This window comes from Gobio gobio, assembly GCF_949357685.1.
Source record: "Gobio gobio genome assembly, chromosome: 8".
Classification (NCBI taxonomy): domain Eukaryota; kingdom Metazoa; phylum Chordata; class Actinopteri; order Cypriniformes; family Gobionidae; genus Gobio; species Gobio gobio.
The window spans coordinates 16,943,252-16,962,469 of NC_137114.1; the positions used below are offsets into that span (position 1 = coordinate 16,943,252).

The 19,218-nt window shown below is 40.2% G+C and overlaps 1 protein-coding gene across 1 annotated transcript in view; it reads right to left on the reverse strand.

The window, feature by feature from the left end:
* The window catches only part of cog6 (component of oligomeric golgi complex 6), a 107,928-nt gene that overhangs the window by 40,471 nt on the left and 48,239 nt on the right, over positions 1-19,218 (reverse strand). Inside the window, exons 9-11 of the mRNA XM_079823652.1 lie at positions 7,790-7,918; positions 4,424-4,515; positions 1,178-1,242 (exon numbers count right to left, since the gene is read on the reverse strand). Of these exons, the coding sequence (XP_079679778.1) occupies positions 1,178-1,242; positions 4,424-4,515; positions 7,790-7,918 (286 nt within the window). The remainder of the gene's footprint in view (positions 1-1,177; positions 1,243-4,423; positions 4,516-7,789; positions 7,919-19,218) is intronic.

The window sequence follows — 19,218 nt, forward strand, 5'->3', positions numbered from 1 at the left end:
ACACACACACACACACACACACACACACACACACACACACACACACACACACACACACACACACACACACACACACACACACACACACACACACACACACACACACACACACACACACACACACACACACACACACACACACACACACACACACACACACACACACACACACACACACACACACACACACACACACACACACACACACACACACACACACACACGTTGCTAGGTTATCATAGCAAATAGGCTCACCACATATGATATATTATTTGTTAGTAGCCTAATGGTAAATGCTGCAAGTGTAGAAATCAACATAAAAGATATTTACTTTGATGTCAGCGCTAGATTACAGCATGAAACCTGTTGTGCATATTAATAAAATTTTCATTCATTTTCAAATAATCTTCGTTATGCATTATTTGTTTTGATTGTTTAAAAACATGGGAAAAAATGTATCAGATTAATCGATTAATCGATCGATTAAGTGATAGATTAATCGATTACAAAAATAATCGATAGCTGCAACCCTAATGGCAATGCATTTAAATATTTAAATTTACATTTTACATACCATGTGTGCACATTTGCTGCAAAATGATAATTCAAATTGAATACGGTTATATAATTTACATTTGCTATTTCATACACTAGTTTTAACATATCATTTAAACATATATTTTAACGCTTTATAAGTTGCAAAATTAAAATGAAAATGTATTACAGAAATGATTAAATGTGTTTAACATGTTCAAGCAAAAATTGTAGCAAAATTATCATTTAAATGTAATTTTTCTTAATTGCATTTACACTGCATTTACTTGCGATTGCATTTTCATTATATGTCCCACAATGAATGTAGCAAAATTCAATATGGAATTGAAAATGCAATCCGAGCCGATCAAGTCTCCACCCGCCCTGTCAATCATCGCATCAAGGCGGGGCCAGGTGTTGGAAACATGGCGGCAGCAGAGCTATTAAAGCGATGGGTTTACTGGCAGATGAAGTGGAGCAACAATATATATATATATATATATATATATATAATATGCTGGCAAGTTAAGAGGTTTATGGGATTAAGAAGTGTTGCAAACTGGGTCGCCCATTTGAGCACCACAGCTCAACTACTAACCACTAATCCTAATTATTAGTTCTAATGACACCGTTTTCATCTCACCTTGAGTGGTCTGCACACTCCTTCGGTGATGTGGCCAACTACGTCCTGCATGTTTTCTTCAACCCCTGCACAAACACAGCAGAAAAATCAACTATAGAATACAACTCAACTACATTCACAGAGCGAGGCAAAGCTCTATGAGGTCTAAAATGTTTGAGGTCTTCATGGCTTAACGTACACACTGCAGTTAAATTCCGTTGTCAGTTTACCTTTTAGAACTTAATCCTGTTCTGTACACTAGGGATGCACGATATATCGGCAACATATCGTTATCGGCCGATAAATGATTATTTTTGATGTTATCGTTATCGGTCCGATAAGAATTTGACCGATATATTCGAGCCGATAGATAATGTATTATTTCCTTTAGCTGAGACAGACGCGCTGTCCACCATGATGGGTTTGAATTGTTCTAAATATGATTGGAATCACTTCGAAAAGGAAAATACAGTTATGTGCAACATGTGCAGCGCAAGTCTTCTATAATCTACATAAAATGATCATGAGAATACGGCTGTAAAAGAACGTTGTGTTTCAGCGCGTTTGTTGAGGGAAGAGCATGCCCACGGAGTTACACCTCCATGACATGCACAGTCAAGTTCGCTTGTGCATTCACAGCCTTTTGTGCCATTGTAAATTGTAATATTATATTTATTTTTCTGTGTATATAATCTCATAAAGGATGCGTTTGGTTGAGTTAATTAACGAAGCAGTAAAGCACTTCATTGTACCGGTCTTTAGCTTCAGCGCGCGCATTTCAAACAGATGCACAGCATTAATAACTTCTGGGACTGTCCTATACATAACACTGTAATGAGAACATTATTGTTATAAAACGTTGTGAATTCTCTGGGTTTAGTGGTTGTGGTTCAGCGCGCTGTTGTGGGAAGAGCACGTCCACAACGCATTCTGACCAGCACAGTCAAGTTCGCTTGTGCATTCGCGTCATTTTAAGCATATTTAATTCGTAATACTACGTTTTTGTAGTATAAACATCTGATTAATGTCATATAGGATGCGTTTCGTTAAGTCAATAACCCGCAGTGCTTCACTGTACCGTTGATCATCTTCAGTTTCAACGCGCGCTCTCAAACAGGGGAAGAGCATCCACAGGAGTTATAGGCCTTCACCTGTGCGTGATTTTGTGCAAATATAAATTGTAATATTATATTTATTTTGTATAAATATCTGATTGTTCTCATATATGATGCGTTTAGTTGTTAATTAACCTTCTAGCGCTTCAGTTTACGGTTGTTCGTTCATTCTCTCCAGCTTCAGCGCGCTCTCAAACAGCATCGTTATTTGATAGACTAATATTAAAGATGTTTACTATTACTGTAATATTTAACATATTTTTAATAACTAGCATGTTTATTGTTCTCTATGTCATGCACTTGCATTCTGATTCTTTATTATGCAGCCTAAGCAATGCTGTCCAATAACTTGTTTGCATTATTTAGGTATATTATTTTTTATTTTTTTAGGCAATAGAATTTTTGGTAACATTTTACAAATAAGGTCTCATTTGTTAATGCATTAACTAACACAAACAAACAGAGAACAATAACCTTTGTTAATGTTAGTAATAAAATGTTTGGGTTTATTAACAGTCCATTCAACTTTGGATCTGAAAATGTTGAGCTTAACATGAACTAAGATGAACAAATACTGTTGAAGTATTGTTCATTCATTGTTGGTTAATTAATGCTAACAAAAATTAAACCTTATTGTAAAGTTTTACCATTTTTGGCCACAGGAGTGTAAAATGAATTTGAAAAGGTAAGGAATCTTACACTGGTTCAAATAGGCTACTGTACTGTATAGGTTTGATTTATGTTGAAGTGTTTGGGACATGGCTTTTAATGTTGAGCCTTTTGTTTTTGTAATCAGGCTCTCAAAGTTTATCAAAATTTGTATTTAGATTTATCGGCCAATATATCGGTTATCGGCTTTCAAATATAAAGAATTATCGGTTATCGGTATCGGCCAAAATGTTCATATCGGTGCATCCCTACTGTACACACACAGTTCAGTAATTTACAGGAGCGGCAACCGCATTCTACAACCAAATTAACAAAACAACCGCATTTACAAAAATTCTATGCAGTAGTTAATTGTTAATTGTTGTTAATGATGTGTTTAAATACACATCAAAGATGTGTCTCTTTTGTATGTATGTGGTGCAAGAAAACCACAGGGAAAGAGTTATGAGTCTTATAGTATATTATACTTATATTATACTTATACTTATAGTATACTTATAGAGGATAACAAGTTTTGCGAACAAGAACATGCCCATTTAAACAGAGATAAATCAAAATGCTTTATATTTGAAAACAATACCTAAATATTGCGACCCGCAACTGCCTACTAGTCTTTGGTCGCTGTAATAGTAATTGTAAAAAATAGTGGATACCAAACACGTGAGACACGAGAACATTTCTATGGTTACCACGCTGTCAATCATTGCATCGTGGTCTGTACACACAGAGAATGTAATTTAGGGGATTCACTCCTGTATTTAAATGCGGTTGTCACACCCTGAAACTTTACAGTGTGTACGTGGCCAATGTTAAGTCACATTACCAAAACATTCTGTGAAATTTCATGGGAAAAAAATTAATTGTCTATTGTCAATAGTATGAAGCACAGTTTACATATAAGTCACTTTCAAACTAAGTAGCTTTAGGGGCTTTCGCACCGGGTAGTTATAGGATCTCAGTTAAAGGAACCCATGAGAACTACCCCCTCACCCCTTTTCTGTTGATTAGAGCGGAAAATTGTCCATGGATTTGTCCAGTGAAACAAATAATTAAAAGAAATGACAAGTAACATTGAAATAAAAGTTAAATTTTAAAGTAGAAAGTCTTCATTCTAAAAATATTTGTTTACAGTGTATTGACTTGGAGCTTTTCTACAGCAAAATTTTTCAGATGTGACCGAAACTTAAAGAAGCAGCTTGAGGCAAGACTTCAGCAGCTATACAATGGGTGAATCCATCCCACTTGATCTTCAACAGAAATGGTGTAAAAAGTTTGGATGAGCGAAATAATTTTCACTTGAATAATTCAAAAAAATTAATTTCAAATGACACATAATATCTATAGTATTTAGATGCACAGATAAAAAAAACGATAAAGACATGGGCCTCCACTCAAATGTGACCGTGTAGACGGATTTGTTCTGAACTAGCAAATGTCATTTCCAGTTTAGACACGGTGTTTGTGTGAAAGGAACGACGTGTACCTTGAACGGTAACTTGCTTGAGCAAGGCTTCCAGGTGCTCCTTCTCTGAGGCTGTGGCTTGGTGAAGCCAGGCCAACATGTCTCCAACATACCTGTTTGGGTGATTGTATGAACAGACATGTATAAGAAAAAGAGATCAAAATCCATGCAAACACAAACACAATATTACCGTTACCCTATACTGTATCATATTTTATATGAAAATTTCTCTAAATGACTCTAAATGATCAAAACGTCTGATCGATAGCTTATACTTCTTTAGCAAGTAAAAAACTTTAATCAAAATCTGAAAAGATTTTTATATTGTTAGTAATGTTTCAATATAAACACTTACTAGACTGAATCAACTTAGGTTTGCTTGATTATCCGTGCATAATTATATGTATTATTTGTACATTATTTTATCTTCATTACAATCATCCTTAGATATCATTACATTACATGCCCCCCCCACAAGAAAAACTGCAGAGCTTTGATCATAAAACTAACCATTTAGATATCTTACTCAGACATACTATTGGGAGATATATAGGGCCCTATTTTAACGATCTGAGCGCATGGTCTGAAGCAGTGGTTCTCAAAGTGTGGTACGAGTACCACTAGTGGCACTTAGGCTGCCTCTAGTGGTACGCAGAGGAATCACTAAATAAATGAATGTTAAAACACATACATTTTATTTTATCCTTTATTTGAGTAAAGTTTTTGTTTTACATTTAAGTACAGTACAGTTTTAATTTAAATGTACAACACATTTTAATTTAATCATTATTTTATTATTTTATTTACCTGTATGTAAGCAAAGTGCAGTGTTAATGTACAAACAGTGTATTTACAATGTTAAAGTGGCTGATAAAAATAAATATTCTTATTAGGAATTAACTGCCTCGTTTTTGAACTGTGCAGAGCTGTAACTGAATAGTTAGGCCTACTATGCTACTGTATTTTAAAGTTGGTCATTATGGTACTTGGAGACCCAAATATTTTCTCAGGTGGTACTTGGTATAAAAAGTTTGAGAACCACTGGTCTGAAGCACATGACGCAGGTGCACTTAGAGCGAGCCCAAATCCACCTTTCCTAGTTTAACGATGGAAAAACTGGTCGGCGCGCCAGGTGCAGGGTCCAAAAGGGTTGTACCTAGTCTTTTAATGAGTCATGGGTGTGATTTGGGCATAACGTGCAATAAACCAATCAGAGTCTCATCTCCCATTCCCTTTAAAAGCCAGTTGCGCTCACGCCATGGCGGATTCGCTATTTACATGGAGGAATTTACAAGAGGAAAGACTGAACGCTCTCCAGAGGGGAATCCTTTTATTTTTTATATTTTAAAATGTTTGTGTGCTGCTGCCCTGTGTGTGTAATAAGCAGAGTGTACACGCGTTGTGCACCCGCCTATAGGCGCATATTACTAACATGCCCTTTAAATAACTGCGGCATTGACTTTGGACCAGGTTGTTGGTCAATGGCAACGTGCCAACAATGCGCCTGAACACACCTGGTTTTCAGACCAGCACGTCCATGGGTGAACAGATGGGCGCAAATGCATTTGCTATTTAAACAACGTGGTGCAGGACGTGAAAATGATAACCGCGTCGGGCTGAAACTTCCAAAAAAACACATGCGTCGTGCCTGACGTCACATTGTGCCGGGTGTATGATAGGGCCCAGGGTGATAAATTAAAAGTATGTGCATTTTATCTAAGCAGTCTTATATGCAGCTATCAGGATTACTCACTTTTTGCCCATATAAATATTAGCAACTACACCAAATTACACATTTTGCTCAGTTTGGTCATCGAAAAAAAAAAAGAATAATAAAAAAAAAAAAAGAATAAAATATCAGAAAAAAGGTACAGACTGTGGCAGTACCCTTTCAAAAGGTATGCCTCTGTACCTTATTTAAACCTAAATGGTACATATTAGTACCTTTTGAAAGGGTGCCGGCCCAGTGACAGCTTTTGTACCTCGTTTCTGAGAGTGCATGAACTCCATTTTCTTCAATATCATACAATATGAGTCATAAAAGACTGATGTATCATATAAGATGCTTAACAAAAAACGTAAGTACTGTTTTCTTACGCAAAAAACAATAAAATGTCAGTTATTCAACCGATTCGTTCACACGGCTCATTCATTCAGGAAGGGACTGTCTTTATAAACGGATCGTTGAACCATTGATTCCTTCAAAAACTCTGATTCCTTCAGGAACAAAGTGATTGTCTTTCTCATTTAATAATTTATTAGTTCAAAAAAGCTGATTCATTCAGGAATGAAACACAACTGTGTGTTGCTCGGAGATGCACAACGGTTCTGTAGCATTCTTTAAAAACTATGTTCGTTGGCAAATTAGAGTAGAACAGACAACATTGACAATATCGTGCCTAAAATGTAACTCACAATAATAACTTCTCGTTTATTGAACTGTTGTATAAAATCAATGTCACATTTGAAATAGTGCTCACATCATTAATATATTAACACACACAAAAAAAAACACACACAGGGAAATTTCTTGCCTCCATATCTTAAATTTTGCGGTCATTCTAACTGCATCACACAATGAAAGCATGGACTTTCAAGGCGTGTTTTTGTTTGGTTTTTTCAAAGTGAGTGATACCTCGTTTTTAGGGGGGCTGGTCAAATCTCTAACCCTAGCGATGAGCAATTGCAATAGTGATGATGGCCTTAGCAAATGAAAACAGCTTGCACAGGTAGGAACTGGATGACTTGATGATTAACTACTTGAAGCGTTTCTTCTAGATTTGTAGTTACATCCAGTTAAGTTATAGATTTCCTGAGATTTGAGGCCATCACACAGTCAGCTATCATTACATCGGCTCCATATCCTTTAACACCGGACAGCAGGGGAAGTGCTGTTCTGAGAACCACCGCTTCCCACTTTTATCGACGTTCTGCCAAGAACCTCATGTTCTCTCCTCGGGTTCCTGACGGGAGGGGGGAGGAGGGCGTTCGAAAGCTTAATGGGGTGCCGGCCTGGAGCACGTGGGGCGATCCATAGATCTCAACAGCCCGACCTTTCTCTGAACCTGCACTAAGTAATTCTATGAACGGGGAAGCACTTCCCTGAAAGAATCAGGTTGGGTTTAATGTGCTTAGATGCTGAATTGGATTTGCAGCTTCGGGATACGTAGCACATAGAGGAGCACGGCGGCTCAACATGTGAGGACGTTAATCAGTGATGGAGAGGCTTTTAGTGGCTAACAACAGTGTGACCCTCAAAATGACCCCCAATTATAGCCGGTTTGAAGTGATTATTTTTAGCGCGCAGAAGAGAAAATGTCATCCATTGTGTTTCCGTAAGCTTTTGAATGGAATGATCACAGTGAGTGCACTTGTCGTGGACTGTACCTCATCGGATCGTGAGAGTGCATCTCTATGGGTCTCGGGGTGCCGCCCGGGCCTCCACGGGTCAGAGCGTCAATAAAGCCTCGGACCACAGCAGAACGCCGCGCCGTTCCGAACTCGTCCAGTGTGTACCTGGGAGAAGTGGAATAAAGAATGAGATTTAGATATGAATTCAAGAGGTCAAGGTTAGGCTGGTTAGGAGTTTAGTCCATGTTGTAACTATATGCTCGGCAAAAATTATCCTTCTCAATTAAATTAGCTTTTTTTCGTTTTTTGTTTTTGAAACAACACAATATATATTGCTAATATTTCAATTTTCCGTTAATGTAGAGTCAGTGCTTTAGCAGTGCCCGATTATTTTTAGAAGCCTGTTAAAAGCACAACATCACCGCTCAGGAGAGTTGCTTGTGAAGGGTCTGGAAACTCATTCTTGAGTTGCCATAAAAACATTGTCATTACGTTTTTTTTTCCCGTGGCTCCTTAGTGATCAGACAAATGGTTTGTTGCTGAGAACGTCCATACAAGATGACCCTCTAGCGAGGAATCGCATTCACAAAATAAAAGGAAATTCATGCATATAACGGAGAACAGCAAGCTTGAAATTATAAATACTTAAATAATTGGCTTTTATACTGTCATTTTACTAAAACCCAGTAATATATTTACTCTAAAAGATAACTTGTGCTCCAGATAATATTTGAATACAGTTAAATGTATAACAATTAAGAGAAATCTTTCACATAAGAATCAAATACTATTGTAGAGAGTTTTTAAAAAAAAATGTTGCAAAGGAGATTTAAAGAGAATATTGAGAACATTTACACAGGAGACAGTGGCATGGAGAAGTGCCGTAAAGAGATACAACACATATTATTTTCTAGAAATGAACACTAGTAATAAATAAATAGATATTCTAAATGTTTTAAGATTTCATTTACAACTGTGAACATTGTCTTAACATCATACTGTTGAAAACTAGGGAAGTCAATTGAAAAAAAAAAAATCATGAATTATCTACTAACTCCAGTCCTTACAAAGTAAAATGAATAGGTGATAAAAGATGTAAAACTCGCCTTTCTTAAAATGTTTTTAACCCTTTTTTCTCTAAAAATTTCAGGCCCCCTAGCATAGTGGTTCCTAGCCTTTTTGGCTCCAACAATCCATTATATCCAACTGCCCATGGCGTTTTAAGATTATATTAATTTATTAGTAGTATAATTATCCTAGGTCTAGAAATCACACTTTTAAAACTAAAATTAATTTATACAGGTTTTCCTGGTTCCCTTATTTTAATGCTTGTTTTGTCTTTAGTCATCTTTAGTATAAACAAGATTAAATGCCTGGGCCACAAAACAATACAGACACTGCGAGACCTTCAGAACAATCACCGAAATCAGCAAAAGAAAAATACTTTAGGTTAGAAAGACCCAGGGTCACACACACAGACAAAAACAATGGAGGGCCCCGTTCGCAGTTAGGAAACGTGGCCATGTTTTGATCTACGGGCTGAGAACAGCCCTGTGCAGACTAAACAGTAGCGACCGCAACGGCCAGAGAAAAAGGGAGGAGAGGAGGGATGGAGAAGTTTGGCACGGATTCCAGGAACTCTGGGGGCCCCCGTCCTCTCGCTCTTTCTCCTTTGGCCTTGGACTCTCATAGATAAAATCACTGCGGGTTGAGGGGGGGTCAGAGTGCGGGATAAAAGAGAAGGGGACACAGAGAAAGAGAACAAGAAAACATAAAAGAGTGTGAGAAAAAAACAAAAACACGGAATGACAAGGAAACGCGCACATCCACGTGTTTAACCGCATGGCGCTACTGCGGCACCTTGGGAAACTGTATGGTCTATAAAAAAGATAAACTGAAGTTTTTGGAAAGATAGGAACACAAACAATGTGAGAGTCTCTGAACATTTTGCCACTTTTGAGAGACGCTGGGGATGTTTTCCCAGATTGGCTGCACCAAAAGTAGCGATGAAGAAATTAAATAAGATAAAATATTACAACTGAGCAAGTTTGCAGAAATGTGACACTACATATTTACACTGTCTAAAGAAAGGTTTCCCATGACAATAAACAAATTTGGCTCCACAATTAATTCGAAAATGTGATATATCTTTTCAAATCACAATTCAGATTATTTACATTCATATTCGTACAATTTCCAATATTTGGGGGACAGAAGTTTACAGTTTCAACAGCTTTGCAAACCCTTTTGAATAAAAAAATTGTAGTGTTTGTTGGTTCTTGTAACTCATGTATGAGCTATTGAAAGGAAACAGACATGATCCGGGGAATTATCATCCGGTCTCCATTCTTACTGTAGTGTGGTTTTAAAAATAGAAAAAGTGGTGCATAAACAGATGTATGAATAATGTATGCAACTATGCATGAACAGATTAATTTGATGATTTTATTTATGGTCTTATTCAACAGACACATACTTCGTAAGAAAAAGAGATTGATAGAAATAATTTGTGTGGTATGGTTCTTTTGGACCTACAAAATGCTTTTGATACAGTGAACCACTCAATGCTGTTAGATAAATTGAGTGTTAAGTGTTTCTCGAGTACAGTGATTGCATGGTTGGCTTCTTATCTAACAGGAAGAGTTCAAAAGGTAGAAGTTGGAGGGATCCTTTCTGAGGGGAAACTTGTAAATAATGGAGTCCCACAGGGTCATGTACGTGGACCTCTTTTGTTTTAGTTTTTTATATATAAATCATACACAAGCTGTTTGTGATTGTAATTTGTTTTTATATGCTGATGGTTCTGCTCTTTTGTTTTCAGATAAGGGGACTAGTAAAATACAGAAGAAATTAGAAGTTTGTTTTCAGACAGCCAATTTCCTTATCTATTATATCTGAATATAACAGAATCTATACTCTTTGCTAAATTCAAAGTTGCTGACTTGGTAGTCAAGTCGGCGACTGTGTAACATCAAAGAGAACTTCAGTTAATGATCTAGATTGTGCTTATGACAATAATTTGAGTGGTGCAAGCATGGCCTTGAAAGTTTTAGGCAGAGAAAATGCTAGAGAATGAACCTCATTGGTTCTTGCTGAAGCTCAAACGTGCTGCGTAACACCAGAATTAACCTCATTGGCTCTTTCTGAAGCTCAAACGTGCTGCGTAACACCAGAATGAACCTCATTGGTTCTTGCTGAAGCTCAAACGTGCTGCGTAACACCAGAATGAACCTCATTGGTTCTTGCTGAAGCTCAAACGTGCGTAACACGAAAATGATCCTCATTGGTTCTTGCTGAAGCTCAAACGTGCGTAACACGAGAATGGACCTCATTGGTTCTTGCTGAAGCTCAAACGTGCTGTGTAACACCAGAATGAACCTCATTGGTTCTTGCTGAAGCTCAAACGTGCTGCGTAACACCAGAATGAACCTCATTGGTTCTTGCTGAAGCTCAAACGTGCTGCGTAACACCAGAATGAACCTCATTGGTTCTTGCTGAAGCTCAAACGTGCATAACACGAAAATGATCCTCATTGGTTCTTGCTGAAGCTCAAACGTGCGTAACACGAGAATGAACCTCATTGGTTCTTGCTGAAGCTCAAACGTGCTGTGTAACACCAGAATGAACCTCATTGGTTCTAGCAGAAGCTCAAACGTGCTGCGTAACACCAGAATGAACCTCATTGGCTCTTTCTGAAGCTCAAACGTGCTGCGTAACACCAGAATGAACCTCATTGGTTCTTGCTGAAGCTCAAACGTGCTGCGTAACACCAGAATGAACCTCATTGGTTCTTGCTGAAGCTCAAACGTGCTGCGTAACACCAGAATGAACCTCATTGGTTCTTGCTGAAGCTCAAACGTGCTGCGTAACACCAGAATGAACCTCATTGGTTCTTGCTGAAGCTCAAACATGCTGCGTAACACCAGAATGAACCTCATTGGTTCTTGCTGAAGCTCAAACGTGCTGCGTAACACCAGAATGAACCTCATTGGTTCTTGCTGAAGCTCAAACGTGCGTAACACGAAAATGATCCTCATTGGTTCTTGCTGAAGCTCAAACGTGCGTAACACGAGAATGAACCTCATTGGTTCTTGCTGAAGCTCAAACGTGCTGTGTAACACCAGAATGAACCTCATTGGTTCTTGAAGCTCAAACGTGCTGCGTAACACCAGAATGAACCTCATTGGTTCTTGCTGAAGCTCAAACGTGCTGCGTAACACCAGAATGAACCTCATTGGTTCTTGCTGAAGCTCAAACGTGCATAACACGAAAATGATCCTCATTGGTTCTTGCTGAAGCTCAAACGTGCGTAACACGAGAATGAACCTCATTGGTTCTTGCTGAAGCTCAAACGTGCTGTGTAACACCAGAATGAACCTCATTGGCTCTTTCTGAAGCTCAAACGTGCTGTGTAACACCAGAATGAACCTCATTGGTTCTAGCAGAAGCTCAAACGTGCTGCGTAACACCAGAATGAACCTCATTGGCTCTTTCTGAAGCTCAAACGTGCTGCGTAACACCAGAATGAACCTCATTGGTTCTTGCTGAAGCTCAAACGTGCTGCGTAACACCAGAATGAACCTCATTGGTTCTTGCTGAAGCTCAAACGTGCTGCGTAACACCAAAATGAACCTCATTGGTTCTTGCTGAAGCTCAAACATGCTGCGTAACACCAGAATGAACCTCATTGGTTCTTGCTGAAGCTCAAACGTGCTGCGAAACACCAGAATGAACCTCATTGGTTCTTGCTGAAGCTCAAACGTGCTGCGTAACAGAAGAATCAACCTCATTGGTTCTTGCTGAAGCTCAAACGTGCTGCCTAACACCAGAATGAACCTCATTGGCTCTTTCTGAAGCTCAAACGTGCTGCGTAACACCAGAATTAACCTCATTGGCTCTTTCTGAAGCTCAAACGTGCTGCGTAACACAAAAATGAACCTCATTGGTTCTTGCTGAAGCTCAAACGTGCTGCGTAACACCAGAATGAACCTCATTGGTTCCTGCTGAAGCTCAAACGTGCTGCGTAACACCAGAATGTACCTCATTGGTTCTTGCTGAAGCTCAAACGTGCTGCGTAACACCAGAATGAACCTCATTGGTTCTTGCTGAAGCTCAAACGTGCTGCGTAACACCAGAATGAACCTCATTGGTTCTTGCTGAAGCTCAAACGTGCTGCGTAACACCAAAATGAACCTCATTGGTTCTTGCTGAAGCTCAAACGTGCTGCCTAACACCAGAATGAACCTCATTGGCTCTTTCTGAAGCTCAAACGTGCTGCGTAACACCAGAATTAACCTCATTGGCTCTTTCTGAAGCTCAAACGTGCTGCGTAACACAAAAATGAACCTCATTGGTTCTTGCTGAAGCTCAAACGTGCTGCGTAACACCAGAATGAACCTCATTGGTTCCTGCTGAAGCTCAAACGTGCTGCGTAACACCAGAATGTACCTCATTGGTTCTTGCTGAAGCTCAAACGTGCTGCGTAACACCAGAATGAACCTCATTGGTTCTTGCTGAAGCTCAAACGTGCTGCGTAACACCAGAATGAACCTCATTGGTTCTTGCTGAAGCTCAAACGTGCTGCGTAACACCAGAATGAACCTCATTGGTTCTTGCTGAAGCTCAAACGTGCTGCGTAACACCAGAATGAACCTCATTGGCTCTTTCTGAAGCTCAAACGTGCTGCGTAACACCAGAATGAACCTCATTGGTTCTTGCTGAAGCTCAAACGTGCTCCCTAACACCAGAATGAACCTCATTGGCTCTTTCTGAAGCTCAAACGTGCTGCGTAACACCAGAATTAACCTCATTGGCTCTTTCTGAAGCTCAAACGTGCTGCGTAACACAAAAATGAACCTCATTGGTTCTTGCTGAAGCTCAAACGTGCTGCGTAACACCAGAATGAACCTCATTGGTTCTTGCTGAAGCTCAAACGTGCTGCGTAACACCAGAATGAACCTCATTGGTTCTTGCTGAAGCTCAAACGTGCTGCGTAACACCAGAATGAACCTCATTGGTTCTTGCTGAAGCTCAAACGTGCTGCGTAACACCAGAATGAACCTCATTGGTTCTTGCTGAAGCTCAAACGTGCTCCCTAACACCAGAATGAACCTCATTGGCTCTTTCTGAAGCTCAAACGTGCTGCATAACACCAGAATGAACCTCATTGGTTCTTGCTGAAGCTCAAACGTGCTGCGTAACACCAGAATGAACCTCATTGGTTCTTGCTGAAGCTCAAACGTGCTGCGTAACACCAGAATGAACCTCATTGGTTCTTGCTGAAGCTCAAACATGCTGCGTAACACCAGAATGAACCTCATTGGTTCTTGCTGAAGCTCAAACGTGCTGCGAAACACCAGAATGAACCTCATTGGTTCTTGCTGAAGCTCAAACGTGCTGCGTAACAGAAGAATCAACGTCATTGGTTCTTGCTGAAGCTCAAACGTGCTGCCTAACACCAGAATGAACCTCATTGGCTCTTTCTGAAGCTCAAACGTGCTGCGTAACACCAGAATTAACCTCATTGGCTCTTTCTGAAGCTCAAACGTGCTGCGTAACACAAAAATGAACCTCATTGGTTCTTGCTGAAGCTCAAACGTGCTGCGTAACACCAGAATGTACCTCATTGGTTCTTGCTGAAGCTCAAACGTGCTGCGTAACACCAGAATGAACCTCATTGGTTCCTGCTGAAGCTCAAACATGCTGCGTAACACCAGAATGAACCTCATTGGCTCTTTCAAAAGCTCAAACGTGCTGCGTAACACAAAAATGAACCTCATTGGTTCTTGCTGAAGCTCAAACGTGCTGCGTAACACCAGAATGAACCTCATTGGTTCTTGCTGAAGCTCAAACGTGCGTAACACGAAAATGAACCTCATTGGTTCTTGCTGAAGCTCAAACGTGCGTAACACGTGAATGAACCTCATTGGTTCTTGCTGAAGCTCAAACGTGCTGCGTAACACGAGAATGAACCTCATTGGTTCTTACTGAAGCTCAAACGTGCTGTGTAACACCAGAATGAACCCCATTGGTTCTAGCAGAAGCTCAAACGTGCTGCGTAACACCAGAATGAACCTCATTGGCTCTTTCTGAAGCTCAAACGTGCTGCGCAACACAAAAATGAACCTCATTGGTTCTTGCTGAAGCTCAAACGTGCTGCGTAACAGTAAAATGAACCTCATTGGCTCTTTCTGAAGCTCAAACGTGCTGCGTAACAACAGAATGAACCTCATTGGTTCTTGCTGAAGCTCAAACCTGCTGCGTAACAGTAGAATGAACCTCATTGGCTCTTTCTGAAGCTCAAACGTGCTGCGTAACACCAGAATGAACCTCATTGGCTCTTTCTGAAGCTCAAACGTGCTGCGCAACACCAGAATGAACCTCATTGGTTCTTGCTGAAGCTCAAACGTGCTGCGTAACACCAGAATTAACCTCATTGGTTCTTGCTGAAGCTCAAACGTGCTGCGTAACACCAGAATGAACCTCATTGGTTCTAGCTGAAGCTCAAACGTGCTGCGTAACACCAGAATGAACCTCATTGGTTCTTGCTGAAGCTCAAACGTGCTGTGTAACACCAGAATCAACCTCATTGGTTCTTGCTGAAGCTCAAACGTGCTGCGTAACACCAGAATTAACCTCATTGGCTCTTTCTGAAGCTCAAACGTGCTGCGTAACACAAAAATGAACCTCATTGGTTCTTGCTGAAGCTCAAACGTGCTGCGTAACACCAGAATTAACCTCATTGGCTCTTTCTGAAGCTCAAACGTGCTGCGTAACACCAGAATTAACCTCATTGGCTCTTTCTGAAGCTCAAACGTGCTGCGTAACACAATAATGAACCTCATTGGTTCTTGCTGAAGCTCAAACGTGCTGGGTAACAGTAGAATGTACCTCATTGGCTCTTTCTGAAGCTCAAACGTGCTGCGTAACACCAGAATGAACCTCATTGGTTCTTGCTGAAGCTCAAACGTGCTGCGTAACAGTAGAATGAACCTCATTGGCTCTTTCTGAAGCTCAAACGTGCTGCGTAACACCAGAATGAACCTCATTGGCTCTTGCTGAAGCTCAAACGTGCTGCGTAACACAAAAATGAACCTCATTGGCTCTTGCTGAAGCTCAAACGTGCTGCGTAACACAAAAATGAACCTCATTGGTTCTTGCTGAAGCTCAAACGTGCTGCGTAACACCAGAATGTACCTCATTGGCTCTTTCTGAAGCTCAAACGTGCTGCGTAACAGTAGAATGTACCTCATTGGCTCTTTCTGAAGATCAAACATGCTGCGTAACACCAGAATGAACCTCATTGGCTCTTTCTGAAGCTCAAACGTGCTGCGTAACACCAGAATGAACCTCATTGGTTCTTGCAGAAGCTCAAACGTGCAGCGTAACACAAAAATGAACCTCATTGGCTCTTGCTGAAGCTCAAACGTGCTGCGTAACACCAGAATGAACCTCATTGGTTCTTGCTGAAGCTCAAACGTACTGCGTAACACCAGAATGAACCTCATTGGCTCTTTCTGAAGCTCAAACGTGCTGCGTAACAGCGGAATGAACCTCATTGGCTCTTTCTGAAGCTCAAACGTGCTGCGTAACACCAGAATGAACCTCATTGGTTCTTGCTGAAGCTCAAACGTGCTGCGTAACACCAGAATGAACCTCATTGGTTCTTGCTGAAGCTCAAACGTGCTGCGTAACACCAGAATGAACCTCATTGGTTCTTGCTGAAGCTCAAACGTGCTGCGTAACACCAGAATGAACCTCATTGGTTCTTGCTGAAGCTCAAACGTGCTGCGTAACACCAGAATGAACCTCATTGGTTCTTGCTGAAGCTCAAACGTGCTGCGTAACACCAGAATGAACCTCATTGGTTCTTGCTGAAGCTCAAACGTGCTGCGTAACAGTAGAATCAACCTCATTGGTTCTTTCTGAAGCTCAAACGTGCTGCGTAACACCAGAATGAACCTCAATGGCTCTTTCTGAAGCTCAAACGTGCAGCGTAACACCAGAATGAACCTCATTGGTTCTTGTGGAAGCTCAAACGTGCTGCGTAACACCAGAATGAACCTCATTGGTTCTTGCTGAAGCTCAAATTTACTGCGTAACACCAGAATGAACCTCATTGGTTCTTGCTGAAGCTCAAACGTGCTGCGTAACAGTAGAATGAACCTCATTGGCTCTTTCTGAAGCTCAAACGTGCAGCGTAACACCAGAATGAACCTCATTGGTTCTTGCAGAAGCTCAAACGTGCAGCGTAACACCAGAATGAACCTCATTGGTTCTTGCTGAAGCTCAAATTTACTGCGTAACACCAGAATGAACCTCATTGGTTCTTGCTGAAGCTCAAACGTGCTGCGTAACACCAGAATGAACCTCATTGGTTCTTGCTGAAGCTCAAACGTGCTGCGTAACACCAGAATGAACCTCATTGGCTCTTGCTGAAGCTCAAACGTGCTGCGTAACACCAGAATGAACCTCATTGGTTCTTGCTGAAGCTCAAACGTGCTGCGTAACACCAGAATGAACCTCATTGGTTCTTGCTGAAGCTCAAACGTGCTGCGTAACACCAGAATGAACCTCATTGGTTCTTGCTGAAGCTCAAACGTGCTGCGTAACACCAGAATGAACCTCATTGGTTCTTGCTGAAGCTCAAACGTGCTGCGTAACACCAGAATGAACCTCATTGGTTCTTGCTGAAGCTCAAACGTGCTGCGTAACAGTAGAATCAACCTCATTGGTTCTTTCTGAAGCTCAAACGTGCTGCGTAACACCAGAATGAACCTCAATGGCTCTTTCTGAAGCTCAAACGTGCAGCGTAACACCAGAATGAACCTCATTGGTTCTTGTGGAAGCTCAAACGTGCTGCGTAACACCAGAATGAACCTCATTGGTTCTTGCTGAAGCTCAAACGTGCTGCGTAACAGCAGAATGAACCTCATTGGTTCTTGCTGAAGCTCAAACGTGCTGCGTAACAGTAGAATGAACCTCATTGGCTCTTTCTGAAGCTCAAACGTGCAGCGTAACACCAGAATGAACCTCATTGGTTCTTGCAGAAGCTCAAACGTGCAGCGTAACACCAGAATGAACCTCATTGGTTCTTGCTGAAGCTCAAATTTACTGCGTAACACCAGAATGAACCTCATTGGTTCTTGCTGAAGCTCAAACGTGCTGCGTAACACCAGAATGAACCTCATTGGTTCTTGCTGAAGCTCAAACGTGCTGCGTAACACCAGAATGAACCTCATTGGCTCTTGCTGAAGCTCAAACGTGCTGCGTAACACCAGAATGAACCTCATTGGTTCTTGCTGAAGCTCAAACGTGCTGCGTAACACCAGAATGAACCTCATTGGTTCTTGCAGAAGCTCAAACGTGCTGCGTAACAGCAGAATGAACCTCATTGGTTCTTGCAGAAGCTCAAACGTGCTGCGTAACAGCAGAATGAACCTCATTGGTTCTTGCAGAAGCTCAAACGTGCTGCGTAACAGCAGAATGAACCTCATTGGTTCTTGCAGAAGCTCAGCTCTGGCCGCATCCGTGTGCAGTGTAATTGCTCTAACCTGTACATAGGCACAGAAAAAAATAAGCACCACGTACACATTACAAACATAGTATGTGTGAAACGGGAAAGAGTGAACCCAAATATGAACACCCTTAAAAGTAACAATTTCCATTAGCAGTAGAGTCTATGAGTAGATGTCTCGGCAGTAGCAATACGAGACATTTTCATATGAAATGCCATATCATAACATATGACAGTCTTTGTTTTTATAAAAAAATAAAATAAATAAATAATAATAATAATAATAATAATAATAATATATATATATATATATATATATATATATATATATATATTTTTTTTTTCTTTTTTTCAAATCAAATCAAATATGAATAAAACTAAAAAATTAGATATTTTGTGTTTATCTGCCTGTCATTTGACCATTAACTGATATGAGCGAACCGTGACCGTGAACATGCAAATATTTTGATAAATCTCAGTGGTGATTCAAGTAAATGTTTAAGTCAATGGGGTTTGGCTGACAATTTTGGGAACCTAAGAATATTTCAGCACAAAAATGACGTTAAAGTGTTTTTGCTGGTTGTCATGGTGTTATGAGTTGTCGCTAGGGTGTTCTGGGTGGTCAAAAAAATCCAACCCATAAGTCATAATCTGTGATTTTCAGGTCTCTAGATATGGCTCGGGTTGATTATGTGTGTCTGATAACCTTTTCTATACGCAATATGAGGTATTAATTTCCGTAGCACAAACAGTGCGGGACGTGCTGATGTTTAGGGGTTTTCTCAAATGACTAGCCCTACGTATGAGTAATAGTTAGAGTATGAATAATATCTACAACCCGTGTGGCCTTCACCAAAAATATGTTATGTAATTTAAACTGAATTCAAAACATACTGAAGAGAGTTGATTTACACTCTAGAAATATGTTATTTTTCTGGCTGCGTTCATT